The sequence below is a fragment of the Falco punctatus genome (assembly GCF_963210335.1).
Source record: "Falco punctatus genome assembly, chromosome: 3".
NCBI classification, from domain to species: Eukaryota; Metazoa; Chordata; class Aves; order Falconiformes; family Falconidae; genus Falco; species Falco punctatus.
The window spans coordinates 91,151,192-91,175,220 of NC_137582.1; the positions used below are offsets into that span (position 1 = coordinate 91,151,192).

Here is a 24,029-nt window from a genome sequence, read left to right on the forward strand (position 1 = left end):
GCTGTATTATTATTCCTGTTTGAAAAATGGAGAAACTGAGTCAGAGAACACAACTTGCTTAAGGGGATGCACAGCAAATGGGTACTGAGCAGAGACTTTACCTTCATTCCCTGATATTTTCCCTTGATCTCAGAACCTTGAAATATGAGCCAAATGATAATATTTTTTTTTTTTTACTATTGAAAGCAAAACCTAGATTTTTTTCTTCCAATTCTTTTTCTTCATGTTCTGCTACTGTTCTCTGTTTCAGCTAAGTCTGAAAGCACTGGGCATGTTGATAATGTGTTCAAGAGGAGCAGTGTGCACTGACAGGTTCTTGAGATTCAGATTGGACCATTTCAAGAAATCATGCCTCTTCAGCTCCCTTCAGGAGCACTGCTGGGCAAGTTTTAAGATGTTCCCTTGTCACTACATGCATTCAGGGTGTATTCCTTAAAAAACATAGAAGTATTTATGTTGAGCAGGAAGTCAAATGCATGACTAGCAATGTCAAGAGAACTTTAATGCACACACAATATCACAGGTACTGCTTGCCCAGAGACATGCCTATAGGACCAAATCAATGTTTGGCAAAGAGGCTTTGCACTCCCCTAAGGGAAGAATCATTTAACCACCTTTGCCTTTGCTGTGTTAATACTTGATGCCCACTGGTGAAGCTACAGAGACACAGTCCCTTCACTGAGGTCTAGGGCAATATCTGCTCCCCGCTCTGCCACATGTAACGCTTCATTCCTTGCAGTTACAGCCCTGATCCATGAAACTTAATTCTGGAAGGTGGCAATGCAGACATCTGATCTTTTGTGCTTGATCTCTGACACTGGATCTCCATTAGGAAAATTACTGGTACCTGATCTGCCTGATCACAGCTACTTGATATGTGGTGATGTTCCCCATTGTGGCATGTTTACCAATGAAAGTAAATTTGAAACAGCTAGTACAGCAAAAATGAAGGATAGAAGGATTTGGCTGTACTCTACAGGTACTGTGGCTGAAAGATGATGTTAGGAAACCATATCTTTTAAGGAAAATAGCAAGAAGTAGTAGTGTAGGGGTAAAAGGAGAAGAGAAAGAAGAAATATTAAAAAAAATCTATGCAGATCCCAACAGTTACATCTGTTGTCAGAGCTTCACGGTCTGCCTTAGCGCTCTGTATGATGTGTTCAGCACATACTAGCATTTAAAACAAAACCAAAAATAGCTACCTCCAGCTTCACATAAAATAATCTTTTAATGTCAAATTTAGTTGATTCTGTTTCACAGTAAGTATACTTAAGTTTGGTCAGTAGGTTTCCAGAAGCTAACAAAGCCTTTGACCAAGCAAGCTGATTAAAATTAGTTGGCAAAGAAATTTATGGTCTGGCTTATTTCATAAGGTTTTCAGTTTTATTGTAATCATTTTGTGCCCCTGCAGTAATCAAAACTGCACTGAAATGAAAAATAGACATGCAAGAATTGCTTTGCCTTCTTCCCCAGTTAATTTTATTTGGAAGTAGCACGTCTTCATGTGTCCATCTGAGTCTTCTGTTTTCATGAGCCATTGTTTTCCAACACATTCCAGTGTTTTGTTTCAAGACTCTTTGGTTAGCTCCAGTGACAACTATTTTTAATTCTCATGCTGGATCATATGAATTGGTCAGGGAATAGACTTGTGTTCCTGGTAATCACAATTCATTTTCCATTGCGTCAGGTGAAAAATTTAGGTAAAATAAAAATGCAGTGGTCACAAAATTGAATTTCACAGGCAGAAAAGTGAGTGAGGTTATGACAAGGCTTCCAAATGTTTCTAGGTGCAAGCAGGATGGGAGAGTAGTCAAAGAGCCTGAAATCTTCCATGCTGTTAGGTAGGAGTGACCTAGAAGTAGTGAGTATCTTCACTATGTTCTAGTGGTGGAAAGAAAGGATTACAAGCAATTAAAGAGGGGATTTCATATGAATATTCTGGATTTAGAGGTCGTCCAGCATCCCAGCTGCAGGTGGCTAGTAGCAGTATCTAAAATCAAGGAACATGAAGTGAGATTCTTTCCCGCTGAGACCCTCTTAGCTTCAGTCGGACAGCAGCCCATGGGCAGAAGTTACATCTTCACTATTGCCACTAATGAAGCTATCCTTTGTAATTTTGTCCAATGCCTTTTTATTTTCCATTTACCCCATCACCCCTACAATATCCTGTGGCAGTAAGCTCCGCAACAAGTAATCAGTGTTAGAATCTGTGGTTTCTCATTTGAAACCTCTGTGCAATACTTGTGTTGTCTTCATCCTCTTGCACTGGGAGAAATGGCAGTCAGTCATTCCCCATTCATCTTGTCACAGCATTCGTGGTTTTCTAGAGCCATGGTACTGTTTACAGGCATATGTATGACTTTTCAGTGAGTACTGAGATTAAGGCAAAAGCGTAAGTTAGAAACAGCATATTTCTTTTTAAAAATACAAAAAAGAAAGGAGAGAGCAAGTGAGAGAGAGAGAAATGAACTATTTTGAGAGCATAAAACCAGCTGAGCAGACCAACAAGAAATCGAACAGCATGGCTTAATCACAAAGTGAGACTGCTGTGTGAAATTGCCCTACTTTTCCAAAGAGTGTGGATTTTTTTTCCAGCTGGTTCAAATTGACTTTGTAAAGAATGAAAGTCAGATATTTTGAGAGGAATAATCCTGTTTGCAATGGTCATCTGTGTTGTGTGGGCAGAGTGAGAAAGTAATTTGTGATTTCTGATCAGTTCTTATATATTTCATACCCTTAGGACAAGGTCTAATCCATGATTCCTGCTGATGCCATTTCTCCAAGCAACATTCATGAGAGAGACGTTGATAGGAGTCATGACAAAAACACTATCTGCCAAGTCTTCTCACAATCTCAGACCCACTACTTTAATGTTTTGAGATGAGAATAGGCTGTTTTATTATTCTCTCTCATTAGAGCCTACTCTGACAGTGCAGAAGGAGCAGGGACAGGACTGGCTCTTGCCCAGGCCAAGGGGAGACATACTTTAAACAATGCTGAAAGCCGTATTTCAAGTTTCTGTGATGATGACAGACTGTTTTCTAAGAATAGTTGTAACCATTTCCAAAGTGGGAGCAAAAGGTAAGATTAGTCTTCTCTGCCTATAGCTCTTGAAAATTTAGGTGTCTAATCAAACCTGATCTCCCCCTTTGGTCAGGAGAGAGAGCAGTTCCACTGGGACACTTCTGCCCATTTGTTCTCCGTTGTAACGTGGCGTTGAACTGTCTTGTAGACATCACTCACTTTTTCTCTCCCTTGAGAGAGATGTTTACCTTAGGCTAAACATCTTTTAGATGACTGAAGTTAGATACATGAGTTTTAGAGGTTCTGTAACTTCATTTTCCTTGCATCTCTGTCCAGCTTTAACCAGCGTAACAGTACTAATCACTGGCTATCCTCTACTGAGGAGGGGAGGAAAGACAGGAGTATCAGTAGGGCTTTGTCTGCCTATGCTTTCCCTTGATATGGGAACGAGGAAAAGGGTGTGACTTGTATCTGTGATCCCAAAGATATTACAGAGTTTAAAAGAAAAAAAGGGCTTATGACATAAGCTTCCACCAGCTGTGTGAAGTGAGAAGGGACCATTTTGATCTTCTGTTCTGCCCTTCCACAGGACAGAGGCCTTGGAAATTGGCCAGGTGGTTTCTGTATGGAGCCCAAAAACTTGTGATCAAATTAGAGTAAGTAACGTTAATGGACTTCTGTAAATAGAAGAAGTGAGCAGATGAGGATAGGTCAGGGGAAGAGGGGAAAGGGCTTTTGAGGTAAGAGGAGAGTTTGTTTCATAACAAGGCTGCTCTTCTCGTGTTTCCCTGTCCCAGAAACAGAGTCACTAGACACTCAGGAATTCAGATCTGATCTTTCATTAACATAAACACAACAAACTTATTCTAAGCAATACTATGTTTACTTTTTTAAAATACAAAAAATAGGTAACAATTTAGCCTGGAAACACATCAAAAAATGGAAAAGATCTGGCTCATAGGCAATGTTAGTTTTCTTACATTGCATAGCTATAATGTTTCTTAATCCTGCTGTTTTTTCAAGTCACTTTCCTATCTATGAGGTTTTATTAAATGCTATACTACTGCATAACACAGGATGTTCACTGTGATCAGCTTTGCAATGCAGCAAGTCTTAACATTTCTGTTCCCTGTTTCTTTGCATTTTAACAACGTAAAGTTATAGGTGGTCTATAGTCCCTCTTATGCAGAAGCACAGGGAAGTTACAGATGAAAGCAGACAATGGTGGCTAAACATTTTCATCCCCTTTTCCATTCTCCAGTAGGATAAGAAATCCAGTTAGCAAATGGGAGAAGTGAGAAAAGTAAGGGTACAAACTCTTCACCTGTCTTCGTTTTTGGACGAGTTTCTAGGAGAGCACTGAGGCTTTCCCCACAACAGTGCTTGCTCAGACCACTTGATTCACCAAGAAACTAGGCCTGTCTACTAGTGCATATAGTTGGCATCCTGCATGAGTTGTTCAGGGTTCCCACTTCTATAACACAGCAGCACAGTTGGTTTTGCCTGAATACTCAAGCAGGCATTTCAGAAAGTCACAAGTAAGTACAAACAGCAGGCAAGACTTTTCCCCAAAGACTTTTCAAAGAGTGGTCAGAAACATTTCTGGATGCACATAATGATATCAGATGGTGAAGCACAGTGAAACATGACCACTCGCATCGAAGATTGCCTTGCACCTGTTCTGGCCACCTGTGTGAAAGTTTCTTCCTAAATGGATCATACTTCAGTTCTGGTGTCTTTCGCTTAAAATCATGCTCATAAAACTAACACTGAATCCTGCAAAATGGACTTAGCAAAGGCTTAAAGCCTGCACTTCAGTAGCCTGCAGATATGCATTGTAATCAAATTTTAATCTGGAGCAGGTGACAACAGGAAGGCTCAATGTGTGCATGTTGTCAAAAAAATGGTACAACTGCTGAGCTCGAGTAAAAAGATCGAGTCCATTGGTTTGGTTCTTCTGTACTTGCTGGGAAAAAATAATCTGGCTTTAGATACTTGTGAGCTAGTTTAAGCTATTCTTAAGCCATTGTGTTAACAGAAGGCTCATTCTGGACTCTGGTTTAATAATGCTGAATACTAGAGTTCTTCCAAGCCTAATGAAAGACAGCCTCACACTTTCTGGAAGCTAAAAAAAAAAAAAAAAAAAGAGAGAGAAAACTCTGGTAGTAGCATAAAATCAGGGGCTTAAGAGGTAGGACTGCAATTGTTTAAGTGATACAGTGTGGTAGGGAGTTGAGGCTTCCCAGCAGGCAGGCATTTTTTTTTCTTTCTAAAAATAAATAAATAAAATCCTCAGCATTTACAGCCTGAAACACACTGTTTCAGCAGTGGAATACTTAATGAATCAGTAATGCCAGACTGTTTTATTTAGCCAACTTCTGTAACACTGGTGTACTTTATTGTTTATTCAAACTGCAGACTTACCCAGCCTTATGTGTTGATAAAATTTCTGTGAAAAGAAACTTCTGTCTGTGAGAAGCTATAGCTGGCCAAAGGAAGCTCTCTTTTTGCTTAGCCAGTTGGCCCAAAGGCCAAGCACTTTAAATCTTACATGATTTTACTTAGCCTTCACTTTAAGGTAGGGAAATAGTATTTCAGTTATAGGTGCTGTAATCCAGCTGTGTGTCTTTTGGGTCATTGTGCTCACCAGATGCCCAAACTGACCTCTGAAAGCAGTTTTCCTGCAGCATTTCTATGAAATACAAACTTTTCTCATCTTCTTTACTGAATGATGCAGCTGTTATTTTACTTCTGCCCTGCCTTAAAGGACACTGCTTCCCAAGAAAAGCACTGAGAAGTTAAAAAATGGAAAATGTGCAGCCTCAGAGTTGCTTCCCCAGTTCTCGTGGACTGTTCTAACCTCTGGTTGCATACTACTTTTGGGGGGACTTTCCTGGAAAGTAGATGGGAGCCTGTTCACAACAACTCAATTCTCAGGACTTTTGTTTCTTCCTATTCAGTGCGTACTTCCTTGTGTTACTCACTCTGCTCCATTTAAACAGGTTCTTTACCTGTTCTAGACTGCCTGAAGGGTGTGATAGAGACAAGTGAAAGCATTGGAGGAAAGGTGTCGGTGTGCAGGTGTGGATCTGCCAGTGCCACTGCAGCCTCTGGAAGACAAGAGAAGTATCTGCAAAGTAAATCCTGCGCAGACTCCCTGTATCTGCAAAGAAAGTCCTCCCTTGACTCCATGGCCTCCAGGAAAGCTAGTTCCATGCAGCTTCCATGTAGCTATGAAAAGACTCTATGAAATCTCTGGCATAAGAGCCTTAGAAGCTGGTAAAGTCTGACTTTTTTTATTCAGTTAGCAAAGGCAGGTAACTGTCAGCAAGAGTATTCTCCCCAGCTTTTGTGTAAGTGGTGATAATACATTTAGCACACACTAAACGTCTTTCTAAGTTTCTTTTGTTTTTCTTGGAAGTAATTTAATTTGAAATTTCTCACAACATTAAGGCCAAGACTGATGTTCATTTTTTGGAAGTTTCAATTTGAACCATTAAAGCTTGACAAATTTAAACAAAAAGGCTTTATTATAGAAGGTATTTGCTGAATCTCAGCTTGTTTTATATATTAGTGTCCTGTCAGCTACCATAGCACCTTTTAGATCTCATCAGGTAGTTGAAGATTAAAGAAGTGCCATGCAGGATCTTCCTAATGGCTATTGATATTGTTCATTTCCAGAATGTCTTTAGCTGGGCACTGAATGTGGCTAATCTTTACAGCCATGTGGCCAGGCACCTGGAATGAGCATTTAGTTGAAATATGTAGGGGCTAAAGGAGACAAAAATAGGGGGGGATTGTGATAGCTTTCGAAGTTCAGCTATAAGGCTGAGAACTTGCCATGTGTAATTTTAGAATGAACACTCTAGGGGAAGAAAAGAGCTACAAAAGCCATATAGCTAAAAGGCATTTCTGTTGCTGAGAATATCAACCAGCACAAAATGGTATTAGCATGTGCACTCTGGGCAGGATAGAAAGACAGGGGGAAGATTTCTGTGACCTTTATTGACCTTGTGTCCATTCATTCTGTCATATGAAATTGAGCAGAATGAGCTGTTTGTATTAGTATGAAACAAACAGATAAAAGGGGAGAAAACCTGTAATATTCCCAGGATTTTAAGACTTTTTAATATAGCTAAGAAGTTAAATTTTATGTAACACCCTTCCTTTGAATTCTTCATCCCTGAAGCATAAAGGTAGGCTATGCAAATTTGCCAGGTGCAAGTTACAATCTATTAAAATATCAACAAATATTCACCAGAATTAGCCAGCCCTGCAAATAACATCAGTTCGAATTACCCCTTCCCTAAAAGCACTGGTCTCCAGTATATGTATCTCATGGTGCTTTGCTTTCTTCTACACAGTCCTAGATTCTGACATTCACGCTGAATATGAATGTGCCATTTATTTCATTTTTTTTTACACTAGACTTTCAGGAAGAAGATGAGATGGATCAAGGTATTTTCTGCACGCAGCTTTTTGTGCTGATTTACCTAGTTAAAATCTGTTTAATTCCAGCTCTGGTTGCATGCTGGTAAAAAAATGTTTGCTTCAGCAGAGCCTGCCTGGATAAATAACCAGTGCCCTCGCTCACCTAAGGAATGTGTGGATTCCTGGTTTTGGTGCACTGCCTTAGCAGTGGACAGGATAAAATAATATCTTAGTGACTATATGATGCAGAAATAGGCTAATAGTAGTTGCGGAGAGTGTTTACTAGTATTTGAAAAAAACAAACAAGCAAAAATCCCCAAACCTTCCTTCCCACTTCTGCGCTCCCGTAGTCAGTCTGTTGGTCTCACAGTAGAAGGCAGCAGGGAAAAAACCACCACAAGTGGAAATGAATCAGTAGTAATTCAGCAGAAGAGCACTACATTCCCCTCTTTGCCATGCTAGGACCTTCACTAGCCTGGGTGTTGTTATCTTTGCAGTGTTCTTACAGCAGAGAAAATAGGTTAACTCATAATGAATGCTTTTTAAAGGTTAGTTCCATAAAGCTAGCTGATTGCAGAGTGACAGCCCAAGACACGCATGGATCTCGACTGCTCTTTTGATACTGCCTGTTGAGTGGGCAGCCACAACAGCAGTTGTCCACTGTTTCTGACCAGGACTCTGATATTTTGGGCTGGACAGCAGGTAAATTTTGCAGATTGAAGGAAGCTTAGTTATCAGTATATTTCTTCTGGAGAAGATCATAGATCCTTTGTAAAACTTCTACCTCCCAATAGGCCAGGCAGCTTCGGGGCTCTTCTCCACAGGTCTTCTAAAGATCTTTTAATCAATACTGTTTCCCTTTTTCACTGAAATTACATTTACTGTATTTTTAGTATGTTCTGATGGAGCAAAAGGTGTTACTTACATCCAATTTTCCATATAACCACTTCTGATGACTGTACCTTTCAAGTCTTTTCAGCCTATCCATCCTGAATTAACTTTTTTGTAAGAAAAGGCCTTTCGTGGTTTATAAATTTTAATACAGGATGCTAGCTGCCAGAAAGTTTTGGATTGCAACCAAAGATTTTAACCAGTCTACCCAGCAGATGAAATGAGGTACAGCTCCTGCTGCACCTGGAGACAGTACTTCTTTCATTGCTCTGTTTCAGAGTTATGACACCTCTGCTTTAGCCTCAGAAAGTCAGGAATTTTCCTTTAAACAGGCTTCCTGGAAATAGAGTTTTAGGCTATTAATGGGTAATTTATTACACAGTATTTTTCAGCCTTAAGAAACTCTGGGTTTTGAGGTTTGTTTTGTTTTTAGTATAGTAAATTAGGGACAGCTAAGCAGAGGTGAGACTCTTGGTGTGCTATCTTGACAGCAGGAGATGATGATAGTGGAGGCCAACCCTCAGTGAAAGAACATCATGGACTTTGATGGTGAAGTGCTTTGAACTCCAGCTTCAGCTGTTAAGCAGACAGATGCTGATTATGGTGGCTTTTTTATGTGCTGTGCAGTTCTTATTCACCCAAAGCAACCCATTAACAGTGGGACACCATGTGTGAGTGGGTTGTTCTTGATCTGACTAAATGCTGCACTATGCAACTTGCAGTGGATTACCTCTCATGTGCAAATGCTTTTCCACATAAAAGACATCTGCAGAGCTTCAGAGTATGAGGAGTACCAGCCCCAGAACATGGATGGTGTCTTACATTATGATTTTCATCTTCAAAAATCTACAGAGATATATACAGTTCAAGTAACTTTTTTTTTTTTTTTTAAACCCAAAAAGTGATCACATGAACTCTTACAAAGGTGCTCGAAGTTTGAAAGTGGTAGTATATCTAAAAGGCCAGTACTGGCATCTGCAGATTGATCACTGAACTGTGACTGGGATCTCTCTGTAGTTTGTTTCAGCGACTTGCTTTCATTATTTAGCACTAGGGTATCTCCAGGATACTTAGTTACCAGGGTCACTATAGTAAAGGAAGTCAGAATTCATAATTAATTAACAGGTCGTAGAGTAGTTGTATGCAGAGAGCCCTGTGGAGCAGTAAATTCCCTAGTCCTACCTCATGAAGTTCAGTGCCAGACATTTCTTGCTGCATGCTCCTGCCCTTTATAAAGCTATTTCCTTTTCTGACCTTAAGCAGAGTTCCAGACTAGTGTTTTGGGCAGACCCCAGGGGAGCCATAAAGGTATATCACTTATGACACAGTATGTCACTTAATCTTAGGCATACAGTTATTTCAGCCCCCACAGTGAAAGAGTCCAACATGACTGCTGATTGTAGAAATGTATCGTTTTGGGTAAATTCCCTGATCCATGCAGATGTATCTTTTTTTCGGTTGGGAAGGGTGGGAGGGAGGAGGGGAGGAGGAAGAGAATGGTTTTTCTGTTCTACCATCACAGACATATGTGAACTTTCTGGAAATGGCATGACTTTCTGGATCTGGTGTATAGCTTTCATGCTTGCTTTCTAATCTGTTTCAGAGCTGAGCAGCTGTAAGCTTATAATGTTTCTCGGGGAGCTGTTGTGTACTAGAGAAAGAGCAGGCATCCTTTAGCTCTTGCTTGGGCACTACTGCGTACAGTACTTTCCTTCATGACTAGTATGTAGCAACCCTTGAATATTTCAGATAGTGACTTTCCTGTTCCCCGAAGTCTAAAGTTATTCCTTCTTTGAAGCTTATTGACATTTGAATATTACTGAGATTTCTACAGAAATACTCTGTAAAGGATACAAAGGTCTTCTTCAAAACACCTTGTTTGCAAATGATTAAAGAAGGCAGCCTTCTCTGCTAGGGATGTCTGCATTTTTCAGCCACCATCACAATGGGGAAAAAATACAAAGATATGATTTATCTGTAAGACACAACTGATGATTTAGATATAAAAGATACTACTAGAACTTCGTTGCTAGGTCCTATGGCCAGTCCAACCACAAAATGTTCATCTCTATGGCCAATCTAAGAATAAAATCCGTATCTCTCTTAATCATAGTTTCAGAACAAGTTTTATCCTTGCTTATTTGTGTAATATACAGCATTAGAATGATGAATTTGAACTAGAACATCATAAAAGTAGGCTAATTTGTTCCCTACCCTTTCTTAGTTTATGGCTGAGTTTTCATTAAGTGGATGAATACACTTTCCTCGTAGGATAAATGCTGAAGAGAGAAGGTGGCCAAGAGTGCTAGAGCGAATTACTTCTAAGGAAGGAAGAGGAACATGGAAGTTCCAGATATATAGGGCAAGGATATATAGGGCATGAAATAGACACTGAAAGGAGTAAAAGTAAATGAAAATTAAGCGTAGAAGTGAGAGACTGGTAGGTAAGAATAATCTTACAAAGGTCTTAAATAAAGTCATTAAAATATAAACCTAGATAATTTTATTATGTGAGCTTCTGAAAATTTGGCTCCTTTATGTTTATGAGAGATTTTATTTGAGGGATTTGAGCAAATTTTTTAGACAAAGAGGATACCAATATGCATTCAGCTCTGGATCCCAAACATAAGAAGGACATGGACCTGTTGGAACAAGTCTAGAGGAGGGTCACAAAGGCGGTCAGAGGGCTGGAGCACCTCTCCTATGAAAACAGGCTGAGAGAGTTGGCGTTGCTGAGCCTGGAGAAGGCTCTGGGGAGACCTTATAGCAGGCTTCCCATACTTAAAGGGGCCCAGCAAGAAAGTCAGAGAGGGACTTCTTACAAGGGCATGTAGTGGTTGGACAAGGGGGAGTGGCTTTAAAATGAAAGTGGGTAGATTTAGATTAGATATTAGGAAGACATTCTTTACTATGAGGGTAGTGAGACACTGGAGCAGGCTGCCCAGAGAAGCTGCGGCTGCCCCATCCCTGGAAATGCTCAAGGCCAGGCTGGATGGGGCTTGGAGCAACCTGGTCTAGTGGAAGGTGTCCCTGCTCATGGCAGATGAGTTGGAACTGGATGATCTTTAAGGTCCCCTCCAATCCAAACTGTTCTGCGATTGTATGATTCTATGAATATGTCCAAATGAAAGCCAAATCTTGCATTGTTTTCTAGGAGAGACAGCGTAACATGTTGACTTGTACCATTTACACAAAGGAATTTATTTTATGTCCACAGACACACATAGAGTATTTTCAGTTTCTTTTCATATAGGAAGGCAACTTCTTCAGAAAAATATTCAAGAAAAAGATTCCCCTTTTTTCTCAATACTGATCACTTCTAGAAAAATGTAATACATTTTTGTGTGCAATATAACTATATACTTGAGGGAATACTGAGAGGGAAATACAATAATAAACTTTGAATATGTAAAAGGTATGTTCAAAAGAGAAGAGAAGAACTTTTCTTGCTCTCCATGGAAAAGAAAAAATAAAACAATTTCAGTTGCACTGAGGGAAACTTAGATAATGCTTTAGGAAAACCCTCTAACAGAGAAAGTTGTCAGCACTGCGCCAGCTTGCTTAGAGAAGTTATAGAAGCTCCAGCACTGGAAGGTTTTAAGAATATGCTTAATGTATGAGATAAACTTTTATAGAAGTTCAAGTACTAGATTTGCTCCACATTGTCTTTTAGCTGCATAAAGACTGCTGAATTTCCTACTATTTTAGTTATAAATGTGCAGGAAGATTCAGTATAGATATAACTTGAAATATATCATGCCCTATCCACTCTAATTGCATAAAATTTCATATAATGCCTTCCTGAGTGATCAAGGGAGGGTTTTTTATAATGTCTTTTCTTCCAAAGGTAGAGGTGACAGTGGCCTGATATAAATCCTACTTGTAAGTCAGAGCTAATTGTTCACGCTTCCTCCCCACCCCACCCTTTAATATATACCCTATGCAAACCTGATCCTTGCCACGATCTAGGTACAGAAATGTCAGGAGAACATATGCTGTTTGCACATACGAATGAGCAATGGCGGGAATGTGGAGCGTGCATCATACACGTGCTGCAAACTCATGCATGGCAGGTGGCCCCATGTTATTTCTGGGGGGAAACCACCCCAAGCCTCCACAACAGTAAATTGAAAAGAGTCAGTCTAAAAAAGTGGGGAGCGGGAGGAAAACTCCTTTTAATGTGGGTCCAGTACAAGAAGATAAGGTAAGGCAGGGCAGTTAACAACTCAGTAGTACAAACAGAGGACCAAGCGTTGGTGAAAACTGAGCGAACAACTGTATTAAACAGAAAGCAGGCTTTCTTTGCACTAGTAAGTTGTCACTGAAATTAGAAAAAGCAAGTATTATCTCTTTTTACTGATTAAAGGCTGTTTGGGTGGTTGGGGCTATGATAACTTTTTTTTTGAGATGCTTTTCTCTAGCACCTATGAGACTGACATCCAAATGCTGTGGAACGTGGGGTCCTTCAGTCCTTCACAGGCTTTGGGTCAGAACATGCTAAAAGCTCGGTCTGGGCATCTCTGAACCAGAGGCTCACTCTTCAAAAGAAGACAACTAACAGAGCTGGGGTAGCACTTCGATAACTTCCTAAAGCTAGCCAGCTTTCCCTATTTGTGTGTGCCGAGGAAATAACGCTGACTGGTGTCTGAGTTTGAGAGAGAAAGCAAAAGGAAGACTTTACTTCTCTAGCCTGTCCAGTCTTCACCTTTAGCCCCTTCATCTATGTCTATACAAAGTATGGAGTTTTATCACATCTCTTACAGACTCCTTGTTTAATGTCTGCAGACATGTTGAAAATGTGAAAGTCACAGTAGCAGCAACTTGTCCATTGCTACTTCTTCCAAATTGTAGATACTTCTATACCTCGAAAATTCCACATGCTGCTTTAAGGCTTTTTTTCAACTGAACTTGAAATAAGAAAAAAATATGGTTAATTTTTTATTTAAAAGCCACTTAAAAGAATTCAATATCAATGGAGCAACAATTGTGTGGAAGGAATAAAACTCTTTTGGCAGATTATGAAATACCATTAATTTTCACAGTTGAATAGCACTGTATTATATAGTGCAGGTGTTGCACCTGTGTGCAAAAATTCTCAGGGTTCAGTGTCAGGCTTTGGGCTGATATTGTCACTGCCATGGTGCATGGGCCAAGTGTTAATATTCTGAAAAGCAATATTAGGCAGTGTTAGGCATATGGAGAATTGTGTCATCTTCAAAACTAGGGGGATTGTTCTCTTTCTACACTATTTTGATCAGTTGTTTCTTCATTTAATGAAGAGTAAACATTGATGCAGCTTGTACCCTTAATTTCCAACAGCCTTTTTAGCAGTTTTGGTACTGGGAAAATCCAGTGTCCAGTCATCACTAAAATCTGTGAGGTGAAAATAAGAAAGCTGTTATTTGCACTTATTTTGTGCGTTAATGATAGGTACAGTTGCTGAGAGATTCTTTCAGTGACTAGGAAAAGTTCATTCAGGTATTTGGTTATTAAAAATACCTCTGCTTATTTGCATATAATATTACTGGACTTATTCATAAAGTTGCTGCGGTAATAATCCACTGCACAAAGAAAGAAATGTTCAGATACTTTAAATAATACTATTTTTTATAGAAGACTATCCCTTAAGTAACTCATTCTCACTGAACTCTTGAAAGGTGTCTGGATATGTGAGATTATTTCTTGTTTTCAGAGCAAGAGGCAGGGACCACAGATTCCCATCTGTGAAGAAGCTACTGGCAAGAGCTTTCTGAGCCCAGAAAGCAAGCTGCTGTTAGCTTTCTTTCATTTATTCCTCATTTCTAGCCACTACACAGCAGTTCTGTCTTCCAGTTCACTTCAGCTTCAGACGGAGCTACCGACACATACTGATGAGTTTTTAATGAAGCATTTTTATAGTTTGCTGTTTACATTTTAAGTGTCTGGCATTTTTGTATGCTATAGCATAGTCTTAAATCAATAGGACTTTACAGATGATACTTGATAATAGGATCTTACCTCACAAAGCTTAAAATTTTTATTAGTGTTTATAGTATTGGTTTGAGGTATTTCACATAACATTTCCCTGGGCAACTGTTAGGAGAGATTTAAATGTTTAACATATGTGGCTGTGTGCACTAATATAACACATGATTTTACCATTCCTATCTGTGTGTCTTTTTTTTTTTTTTTTTAATAATTTCCTTACTTTTGCAAAATAATATTCCTTTTGGAAGGGATCCTTGTGGCTGACAGGCTTTACCTATCAAATACCGCAGAGCAGGAGTCCTGGCTGGAAGGGTGGCAAGGTCAAATAAACCTTTAACCTTTTTCTTGTGCAGGGGTTGTGGGGGGGACGGGGGGAAGCTCACTGTGAAATCCTGCAGGGATGTTTCATCCAAGATAAATGGCTCTTCAAACCTGACCATTTTACAGACATGCGAACACCTCTCCTGGAAGTTTGCGTCTAACAGGGGCTTTTGCAGATGTGAAACTGTCAGGAGGGTTCAGTTTATGTTTCTAACAGAGATGGACAGAAGAAAGCAAAGGGGTTCAAACATAACTGCTCTCTGCTGGAGCCAACGTGATGTTCTTTCCTTCAGTATTCTTTTCTTTTTATAACTGCTGTCCTGTATGTTATTCTTTCCATGAAACAGGGATCCCTAAACTCCCCGTCTTCCCTTTCTGCCCCGCCCCATCCACTATCCTGTTTCCTATTTTAAAGTCATTTAACCTTCTTGGTCCGCTCAGTGAATATGCTATGCACAGTAACACATGGTGGTCACTTCTTGGTAGTGTCTTGTTATGTAAAGAAGAGATTTCAATCTGTGCTTTAGGGTCATGCATGGACACAGTTCACCTTTCGCTCATGGTAACATGCTGCTCTCAGAAGGTGACAAATGTACCTAGGAACTTTTTTCCTGTATTAACCTGTGGTAACAAGAGAACAAGCTCCTGAATTAGCTTATCAACACTGACTACATGTTCAGTCATAAATGACTGTGGAAGAATGCCTTTGGAAACTTTTGAAAACTTCAGCTGTGATTTACTCTGAAAGACATCTTTGGCACCTAAAATTAAAGAGAAGACCTTTCTTATTCTTCATGTAGTGAACAGGTACAATTTTGAAAGGCTATTCAGTGTGTTAGATATTCAGAACTGGCTATGAGCTTCACCTAATTATCTCTTATGGTCCCCATTTAAAGGATGGAGAAACTGAGGTTGGCAAAACAAATGATTCACCCAGATCACAAAAACTCTTGGTCCTTTGAGTAGAGCAGCAGTCTGCCTGTTTTCCACCAGCTGTCTGACTTTACTTGTTGATTTCTATAAGAGGTATGGCACAAGTGCAGACTGACTTAGGTGTGGTCAATCTGTGACAGTCATTTGTCCAAGGTATCTTTTTCTTGGTATTTCAGAGGCAACCATCTCCATCAAGGTGATCCATACTGATTTGCTTCTTGCTTACGTGGAATATAGCTGACTTGAAATGAGAAGTTCTGGTTTTATTCTTTCTTTTTATTTCTGTTCTTATTTTTCTAACCAGCATGAAAAATGTTCATCAATATAGACCTATGTCTGGGGGAATCCTGTTCCCTGTCATGACATTTCTTCTTTGCCCAATGTTGTCTTTCTGAAAGAAATTAAGGCCTTTTGCAAAAGCAAAATTTAAACAAAGTGTTTGAGTTACAAATACTAATCACTGGTTTTGAGGCATTTACTGGCAGGCAAAAAAGCAAAGAACTGAGTCTATCAAAATTTGTATTTTGGAATTTGTATGAGCGGATCATGGTAAAATGCAAGAGCCTCTTAATTTGTGGCAAATTAGTACAGTCTGTAAATACAGAACTAAATTAAGATATTGGCTATGAAGAGAATTGTTTGTCTATAAAGAGCTAGCTATGTGGTAGCTGAAATATAGGGTAGAGAAAGGGGCTCTGATTTTTTCAAATATCTGCATTCCAGTGTCTCTTTCTTCTTTTACTTTCTTTAATGTATTTGTTTTTTAACAACTCTGTTGACTTCCTGCCTGAAATTACAGGCTTTTCAAGCAGTAGAGGTTTTCATCTGAAAAGCTCACCTTAAGACATAGTAATTTCAAGCAGCCACATTTAAGGTCCCTGTAAGGACCCTTATTCTCTTCAGAGCAGGGATCACATTACATACTGGGCTTTTGAAAAGCAGCAACACCACTGCCAAAGTGTCTCTACCCTTAGAGACATCTCACATATCGCGTAGCCTTTTTGCTGTCAAATTCCATTGGAGTGCAAATAGTTCAGTCCTTGCTAGGGCTGATGTCACTAAACCGAGTGCATTTAGGATGTGCATCTCTATATTCACTTCACTTGGAAACAGATAGATACATATATATGTAAAAAAAGAATGGATCAAAAACGTTTTTCTTCCTAAATAATCTAGGTGTCTCTTTTCTCTGTTTTAGTCAAATATGTGAGAGTAGTATATAAATTAGTTGAGCTGGAGTTGCCAAACTTGGCTGTATACCTGAGCAGTCTGGATGGGAAGCCTTTGCAACTGATATTGTCCTCAAGCAGCTGATCATCAGAGCATTTCCTTCCCCTACCCAAACCAGCAAAATGACCACATCCAGCAGGCAGAGCTCTTCTACGTCTATGGTCAACAACTTGGCCAAAATATTTGATCCAAATGCTTTGCAAAACCAAGGGCCTGATAATGGAATGGAGCCCCCCCAGATTCTTCATGTTGCAAGCAGTGATGTCAGCACATCTGAAAGTTTTAACATCATGGACATGAAGTTTGCCTCCCTTGAACAGAAAATAGATAAGCTGTTGACTCTGCAAGACAATGTCCTTAAGAAGCTTAACAGCGTTTCCCAAGAAATCTGTTGCATTGAAAAAGACACTGAGATTGTAAAGGCAGAAACAATGGAACCTGGATCAAGGATGGAAAGAAACAAAAATCTGGGAAGTGATGAAATGAAGACGCTTTGCCTTAAAATGGAAAAATCTCTTTCTGATATAAACAGAAATGCAGAGCAGCAGGTTAGAAGACTAGATGGACTGGAACAAAGTGTTTCTGGACTACAGAAGCTTGTAGGGCCTCTGGTTGAGAAGGTTAAAACATTAGTAATTCATAATTTAAGTGTAAAACATCATGTTCAAAAACATAAACTCTGCAAGGCAGGTGGCTATACTAAAGGAGCTGGACATGTTTTTAGGATGCAAATTTTCTCGGAGAGAACAGCTGATGCTCTGCTCAAGAAGAAGAGTGAAAAGGTGAGCCCAGGTTTGTGTTTCCTCTTTTCAGGAATCATTGCAAGCTACGGGTATTTCTGATAAATGCTTAGCTTTTTTGTTTCATTAGCATTTAAGAAAGAACAACCAATATGCTCTAAAAATGAAAAGTATTAGAACAAGCTGAGCAAATTTAAGCGGAAAGCATATAGAAAATCTACTGAGTGATAAATACTTTCATTTTTTTCTAATTTTTTTTTACAGTTGTAAAATATAAATAGGGGTCACTGACATGGGTGACAAAGATTGACACAGACTTTGGGAGACTTGGGTCCTGGCCATATATTTTACTATGATCTTCTCTGGGTTTGTAATTATCTGGGAGACTCAAGTTGCAGCAGTCATGTTATATGCCGTGGGTCTAGAGCTTAGTGAAACCGGTAAAAATCCTTCTTGGGTCAGGGCATGTGTATGTGTATGTCCTTTATTTCAAAGAACATCTTAAGTGTGCTGTTCCAATCTGGTATTTCTGCTGACATTGGTGGGGAGGGGGGGACTTCTAAACTGGGATCTGAGATAGAGTTACTGTAACTGGAGCTGTGGCTTCCTCGGGGTGGGGGGGAAATGCCTGTGTCACCATAATGGAGTTCCGTAGTGTTCTTTACGGGTCAGATTAAAAGACCACAAAGATCTCTTGAAAGGCTCCATTGACTATAATAGGCTTTTGTGAGGCAGTTTGACTATTCTTTGTTTGGTAAAGAAGCCAAGTAGTATTAGAAAATTAAGGAATTTCTTCTGACAAAGTATGTTGGTATTTAATTAACCAACAGTGAAACAAAGAGGTTGTCTTTCAGATTTTTTTCTGCTTTGCTTTACTTCCCCCTGCCCCCCCCCCAAAAAAAAAAAAAAAAAGAAAAAAAAAGTCACATACAGGCTTTACTCTTTGATTCATTTAATGAATAATTCTTGAGTTTGTTTTTCTGAAGTTTTTGAGCCAGAAAAACATCATGTGAAGGTATTGCTGGAAATGGCATTCCTTTAAAAAAGAAGCACCCAATATTACTCACACTGGTCTGGTCAGCAAACCAGATTGCTTTTCAGCTTGGTTGCTCTCAGGCAGCCTCACTTCTCAGGTAGACAAGAAGCTCTTGACCCATCATAGGAAGCTATAAAAATAGCGGTCAGTGCTGAGTAGCAGCAGAGCAGCATCAGTAAAGCTCTGCCAGCTGAACTGGCTGATCTGCCACTATGTAAGGATATAAAACGTGCAGCCTTGTTTCCAGAGCATCATTAACTGAAGGGAAAAGTTTCTGTTGTGCCAAAGACCGACAACAAAAGTGATTTTTGCAGGTGGTTCTTTGTGCCAAAGACCAACAACAAAAGTGATTTTTGCAGGTTCTTCTTGAACACTGGACTAGTTTCAGTAAAAGAGTTTCAACAAAGAAGTTTTCTTGTTTTGTACCACTACTTTGATGAGAAAAGATTACTTATTTGTAGCATCTGAGTTTAGTGCTTCTTTTTCTTTGAAATGAAAACATTTGTTGTAAAAGCTCTGTCGTAGTGAGACCCACAGATCATCTGTGTAATGCTGCGGTCACTGCAATTCATGGTAGTGCTCTACCTGTCTCCGTGAAGTTATGTATTCATCTAAACTATTGATAAATATAAGCTGAATCAGGCCTGGGATGTTAATGAAGTGGCAGCTCCTGGAGGCCCGAATAGGTACAAGGCTCTCTGTGCTAGACATGCAGGGTAAGAGAAAGGAGGGGACCATGCAGACTTTGCCTGATGAGTTTGTGGGAGCTGGTGGGTGTAGTAGAAGAGGGAGGACAGAGGAGGAGGTTGTGCTCCTGGCAGGCCAGAGGGGAGCCAGGATGGCAGATGCAGGTGCCCAGTGGAAAGTTCAGAGCTACGAAGGGCCTGGAAGTGGAGGTAGGATGCTTGATCATGATGGAAGCAGAGGCTGGCTACTGACAAGGACCCAGAGAGGAGAGGGGCGAGCAGAATCTCTGGGTTTTTCTCCAACAGCAGCTCCATTTGTAATCCCCTCACTGATTCATTTTTGTTTAGGCAGATTCTCAGTGATGTTGAGTACACTTGGTAGGAGCTTGTTTAGCATAAGAGCTTAGGAAAGGCAGCACGAGCATGTCTGGAATCATGCTGGTGATACTATTACATTGTTAATATTTTGTTTGTTTTATGAGATAGCATACATATGTTAGCTTCCTTCCTTCCTCTCTACCTTCCTCTCTGTGCATTTGATTTATTAGTAAAGGACCATCATAAAATTATCAAGCTATCCTGTGAACAACAGCTGGCTTTACTAAACACTTGGTCATCTTGGGTTTAAGTAAAAGCAGACTTGAATTCAGCCCTGCATTAAGAATAATGTTAGATGGTATGATATCCTTCAGCGGAGACTGCTGAGCTTGGCTGTCAGCTTAGTAGGAGCAGTATTTACCAGTGTTCCAGGCAAACAGACTCTCCTCTGTGAGGGGGTAGGAACAGCATCTCTGTGCAAGTCAGGGAAAAGACTGGTCCATGAGACACTGTGAAGTTGGTTGATTGTGCCTCTGCCTGTCATGTACTCAAACTGGATCTACAAATGAGGTTTTAAATTGTTGTTATAAAAGCAAAAAGAAAAGCAAAGAAATAGAGAAATAGGGGATCTCACCCCTGCAGAGTTTTACAACTGAAATGTCCCCCCGATAGCTGGTGGTGTAGCCATGAACAAACTACCTGATTTTAATCATCAGGTGGGGACTAGAGAAAGGGATAAGGATTGCATTTTTGCAGAAATCAACCCTTGCATCTGTTAACGCAATCCTTATCCCTTTCTCTAGTCCCCACCTGACGACAATTTTGAACAATGCTGACCCTGCAGAAGTGCAGGCCACCAGGCAGTAAGACCAACATCTCTTTTATCCTAGGTGGACTCCATATGACAGCACTGAGCAACCCTTCAATCACTTTAGACATACACAGTCTTATCCTGTTTCCTTACAGCTGTGAATAAGGTGATCCATTCACTACAGTTAGTTTGGAAGGACAGTACCCACTTCTGTGCATTGCTGGAGATGGTCAGATGTTTTGGATGATGTGCCTATTTTTCATCCACCCTACTCAGCCATGGGCAAATGCCACCTGTTAGTTCTAACAGCTGAGCTGTCTGACAAATACTTGGCTGTCCCCAGTCTGGTTCTGCAAAACAATCCAATAATTCTTAATTATGAGTAGGTGGTGCAATAGGTGGCCATGGATATATCTAGATAAGGCAATGGGTTGTGTTTACATACTGCTGAATCACCTACCTTCCCATCCTTCCCTCTCTAGAGAGGTGCTGCTGTTTGTTTTATTAATTGTAGGATTGTTTTTAAATTTTTCTTAACGGGCTTATTTTACAGGATGAGATTAAGCAGAAAGCAGTGGCAGAACAACGGGGAGGGAGTAGAGGGGAATGGGAGAGAGGTAAAGAAGGGGTGATAAGGAGCTGGGGTGTGTAATCTCTCTTCTGGCTTCAGCAGCAGCTGGAACACTTTCCAGATCACAGGCTCCACAGGGACTTTCTCTGCTCTTGCAAAATATAGAGATTGTTCTCCTCTGAAGCAAATTTTCTGCTTTCCTGCCTTTTACTGCCATCCTGAAATACCTCCACTGCCTTGTACAGGAGTTAGTTTATTTCTGTTTTGGGTTGGAGTTATAATATTGTGTAGCCTGCAGACACTTCGTGCTTTGTTGGTGCTGCCAAGTGTCTCCTAGCAGTTTTCCACCGAGTGCAGCGTGACCCTATCACCACATGGCTGAGACGAGTAGCATGTATTACTTGTCGTTCTAAGTTATTTTCTCACTACTACCACCCAGGGAAATCATAAGTTCTCCAGTAAGGGTTTTTAAAAGTCTTGAGGTTTTCCTCAAGTTCACCTTTTTAAGTAGTCTGTGATAATCCTGTTGTGAAATGATTCTGTAACTCCATTTTCAGTCCTATTTCTTCCACTTATGAAGAAAGGAGGTAAAATAATAATTCACTTATTTCCTCCAAATTAAACAGTTTAGCAATTCTATACTACTAACCTGCGAATACTCACCTGGAGAGTCAGAAAGTCTCTTTTGTTGCCATCATAAAGGAGTGTTGAGCTTTCTGCAGTTCTCTGCAGGTTGCTGTAGCTTCAGTCTCCTACCATTTCTACAGGCTTTGCCATAGGACTAAATGACTATTAGCAGTTTGAGGCTGTTTCCTACATTAAAACCACCCCAGGAGTGGGGAGCTGTGTTTTCTGTTTGAACCCTCTGTCCTTCCTGTGCAGGTATCACACTGCACTTGTAACTCACTCGCTGCTTTAGTAGGAGCCTGCTATGAAACGGCTGTTTACCACGTGTGTTTTAAGGTCTATTCAGCCTCAGTCTATAACCATTCTGATTCCTTCATTTTGACTACAAATGCTAATGGGTCCCTTATGCATTATTTAAGTTCTCTCCAGATTGGCTGTGTTCTGTGTATTTTTGATATTCCAGCCAAGTAGGCAGGAATTGTTTCATTTTGTTTTTTCATCTGTTTGCAAGAGTTTCTGCTGTCCTTGGTGGGTTTGAGGGTAGAGGCTTTCTGCGGAATCTCAGCAGATATGTTGTCCACTACTTGAGTAATGCAGCCAGTCAGCACCTTCAGCTGCCGTTATGCTCTGCAGTGCTCCTCTTCCCCTCAGAACTGATGCCTTTACCTAAATATGTTCTGGGTAGAAGTATTCCAGTTTTTGAGTGAGCTGTAATATATTAGAGTTATAATTCTCTGTCTATAAAATTGGTATGTTTGGCCAAATGACATTTTCATCTTGTTTTGCCCTGTTCTCTCCCTTACTGAGAGCCATAGGAGGTTTTTCATGCCCTGTCAATTCAGAATGCTGTTTAATTTTGCTTTCATTTAGCCTCAGAATTTGCTGTCTGCTCTACAGTGTTCACTGGGTAGGATCCTGCGCCAGGCGCTGTTGTTGTGGCTTTGCTCTCTCTACAACTCTGAGGAATGTGTGGAATCAAAGCAGGCACAGCTGATTTCTAAATACCAGTACACCAGCTCGGATGGCTTATGGGCATGACATTAACACCTATGTGTTACAGTGACCATTTTAGGTATCCATTATAACTCCTTTGCAAATTAGGGAGACCTCCTGATGAAAATGAAGAGATAACTGGTAAGTGCAGGAGAGCAAGACAAGGCAGGTCATCAGAGAGCAGTCCTGTAAAAGCAGAAAGTTCATCGAAGAGGTGAGACAGTGGTAGGAGAGATTTGCTCGGGCAAGAGGTCTTCACCCACTGCAGTCATCTAAAATCCACCTTTTGTTATCAGATATCCTAGCCATTTAGTCCGTTTTCAGGTGAGGAGTCCTCGCAACCCCAACAGAAGTCAGATACATCTGCGAGTAGTAAGGGTACCATGCTTGAATGCCTCCTCTGGTGGCAGAGTGCCAATTGCAACTAAATGCCGGGTCTCCACCACGCTGACTTCTGATGACAAGGGTAGCCACTCTGGAATGCAATTAATTTGGTGCCATCCTGGCAGCACCCTGGGTTCTGTACACATGTGCACCATTGAGGAGGAGCGGTGATGGGTGGCTGGGCAGCAGCCCCACCACATGCCATTCGCTGGATGCTGCTTGCGTGGTGAGGTGCTACAGGAGAAGGTCTCTATGAAGGGGAAATAAAGAGATCTCAGTTTTTTCCCCTCCCCCCCCCCCCCCCCTTACCCCCCCCCCCCCCTTGTTGTTAAATGAAGTGCATTATTAGGAAACCCGTGTTTCTGGATGTCATTTTAAAATGAGTCATCAAAACTGTAGGATGTGATTTCTGAAGCTTGTAACCCTTTGGAAATCTCCCAACAGTGCGATTTCCCGAAAGCAGCTTAGGAAGGGCGGTTCAAGAAGTCTGAAGGTGTTTGACATTCATATCATTGCATGCTTAGCTCAGAGTCAGGAAAGTGAGAAATACTCTCTTCACAATGAGGCTACTTAACTGATATTGTAGCAAAAAATAGCCTGAGGAGTTTGACAGATGGGTGGTTTATGCCCACAGTTATAAAGATCTGCCATTGATTCGGCTTTCAAGCTGGATTTTTTTCCTCCTTTCTCACACCGTGACAATGGTGGAGCCCACTTTTGAGGCTGAGCCATTTAATGGTAATGAGGAAAATGTGGAGAATAACACCTATAAAATTTTGGGATTATGGCACAGATGCATATGAGCACATGTGCACCTGTGAAGCATATGGGACCATCAGTCATCACACACGGGAGGGCACTGAGCGTTACAGAGAAGGGGTAGGTGTGAGGCTGTCCAGTATGTTGGTAGGACAAGCAGCCAGAGTCTCCAGTGGTTGTGCTTGCCTTATGTTGCCCACAATTTATACAGGTGAGAAACCCAAAAGTGATAGCGACAGGTTGATTTGATTTCCCAGATGCAGTGAAAGGTCGTGTGTCAAAGCCAGATAATGCTGAATGCTGTGGT

The 24,029-nt window shown here is 40.5% G+C and overlaps 1 protein-coding gene across 2 annotated transcripts in view; it reads left to right on the top strand.

The window, feature by feature from the left end:
• The first annotated feature begins 598 nt into the window (after positions 1-598).
• The window catches only part of MYLK4 (myosin light chain kinase family member 4), a 50,062-nt gene continuing 26,631 nt past the window's right edge, over positions 599-24,029 (top strand). For both annotated transcript variants that reach the window (XM_080377813.1, XM_080377814.1), the window contains exon 1: positions 599-17,579. In XM_080377813.1, coding sequence (XP_080233939.1) covers positions 16,920-17,579 — 660 coding nt within the window. In that variant the 5' untranslated portion in view covers positions 599-16,919. The remainder of the gene's footprint in view (positions 17,580-24,029) is intronic.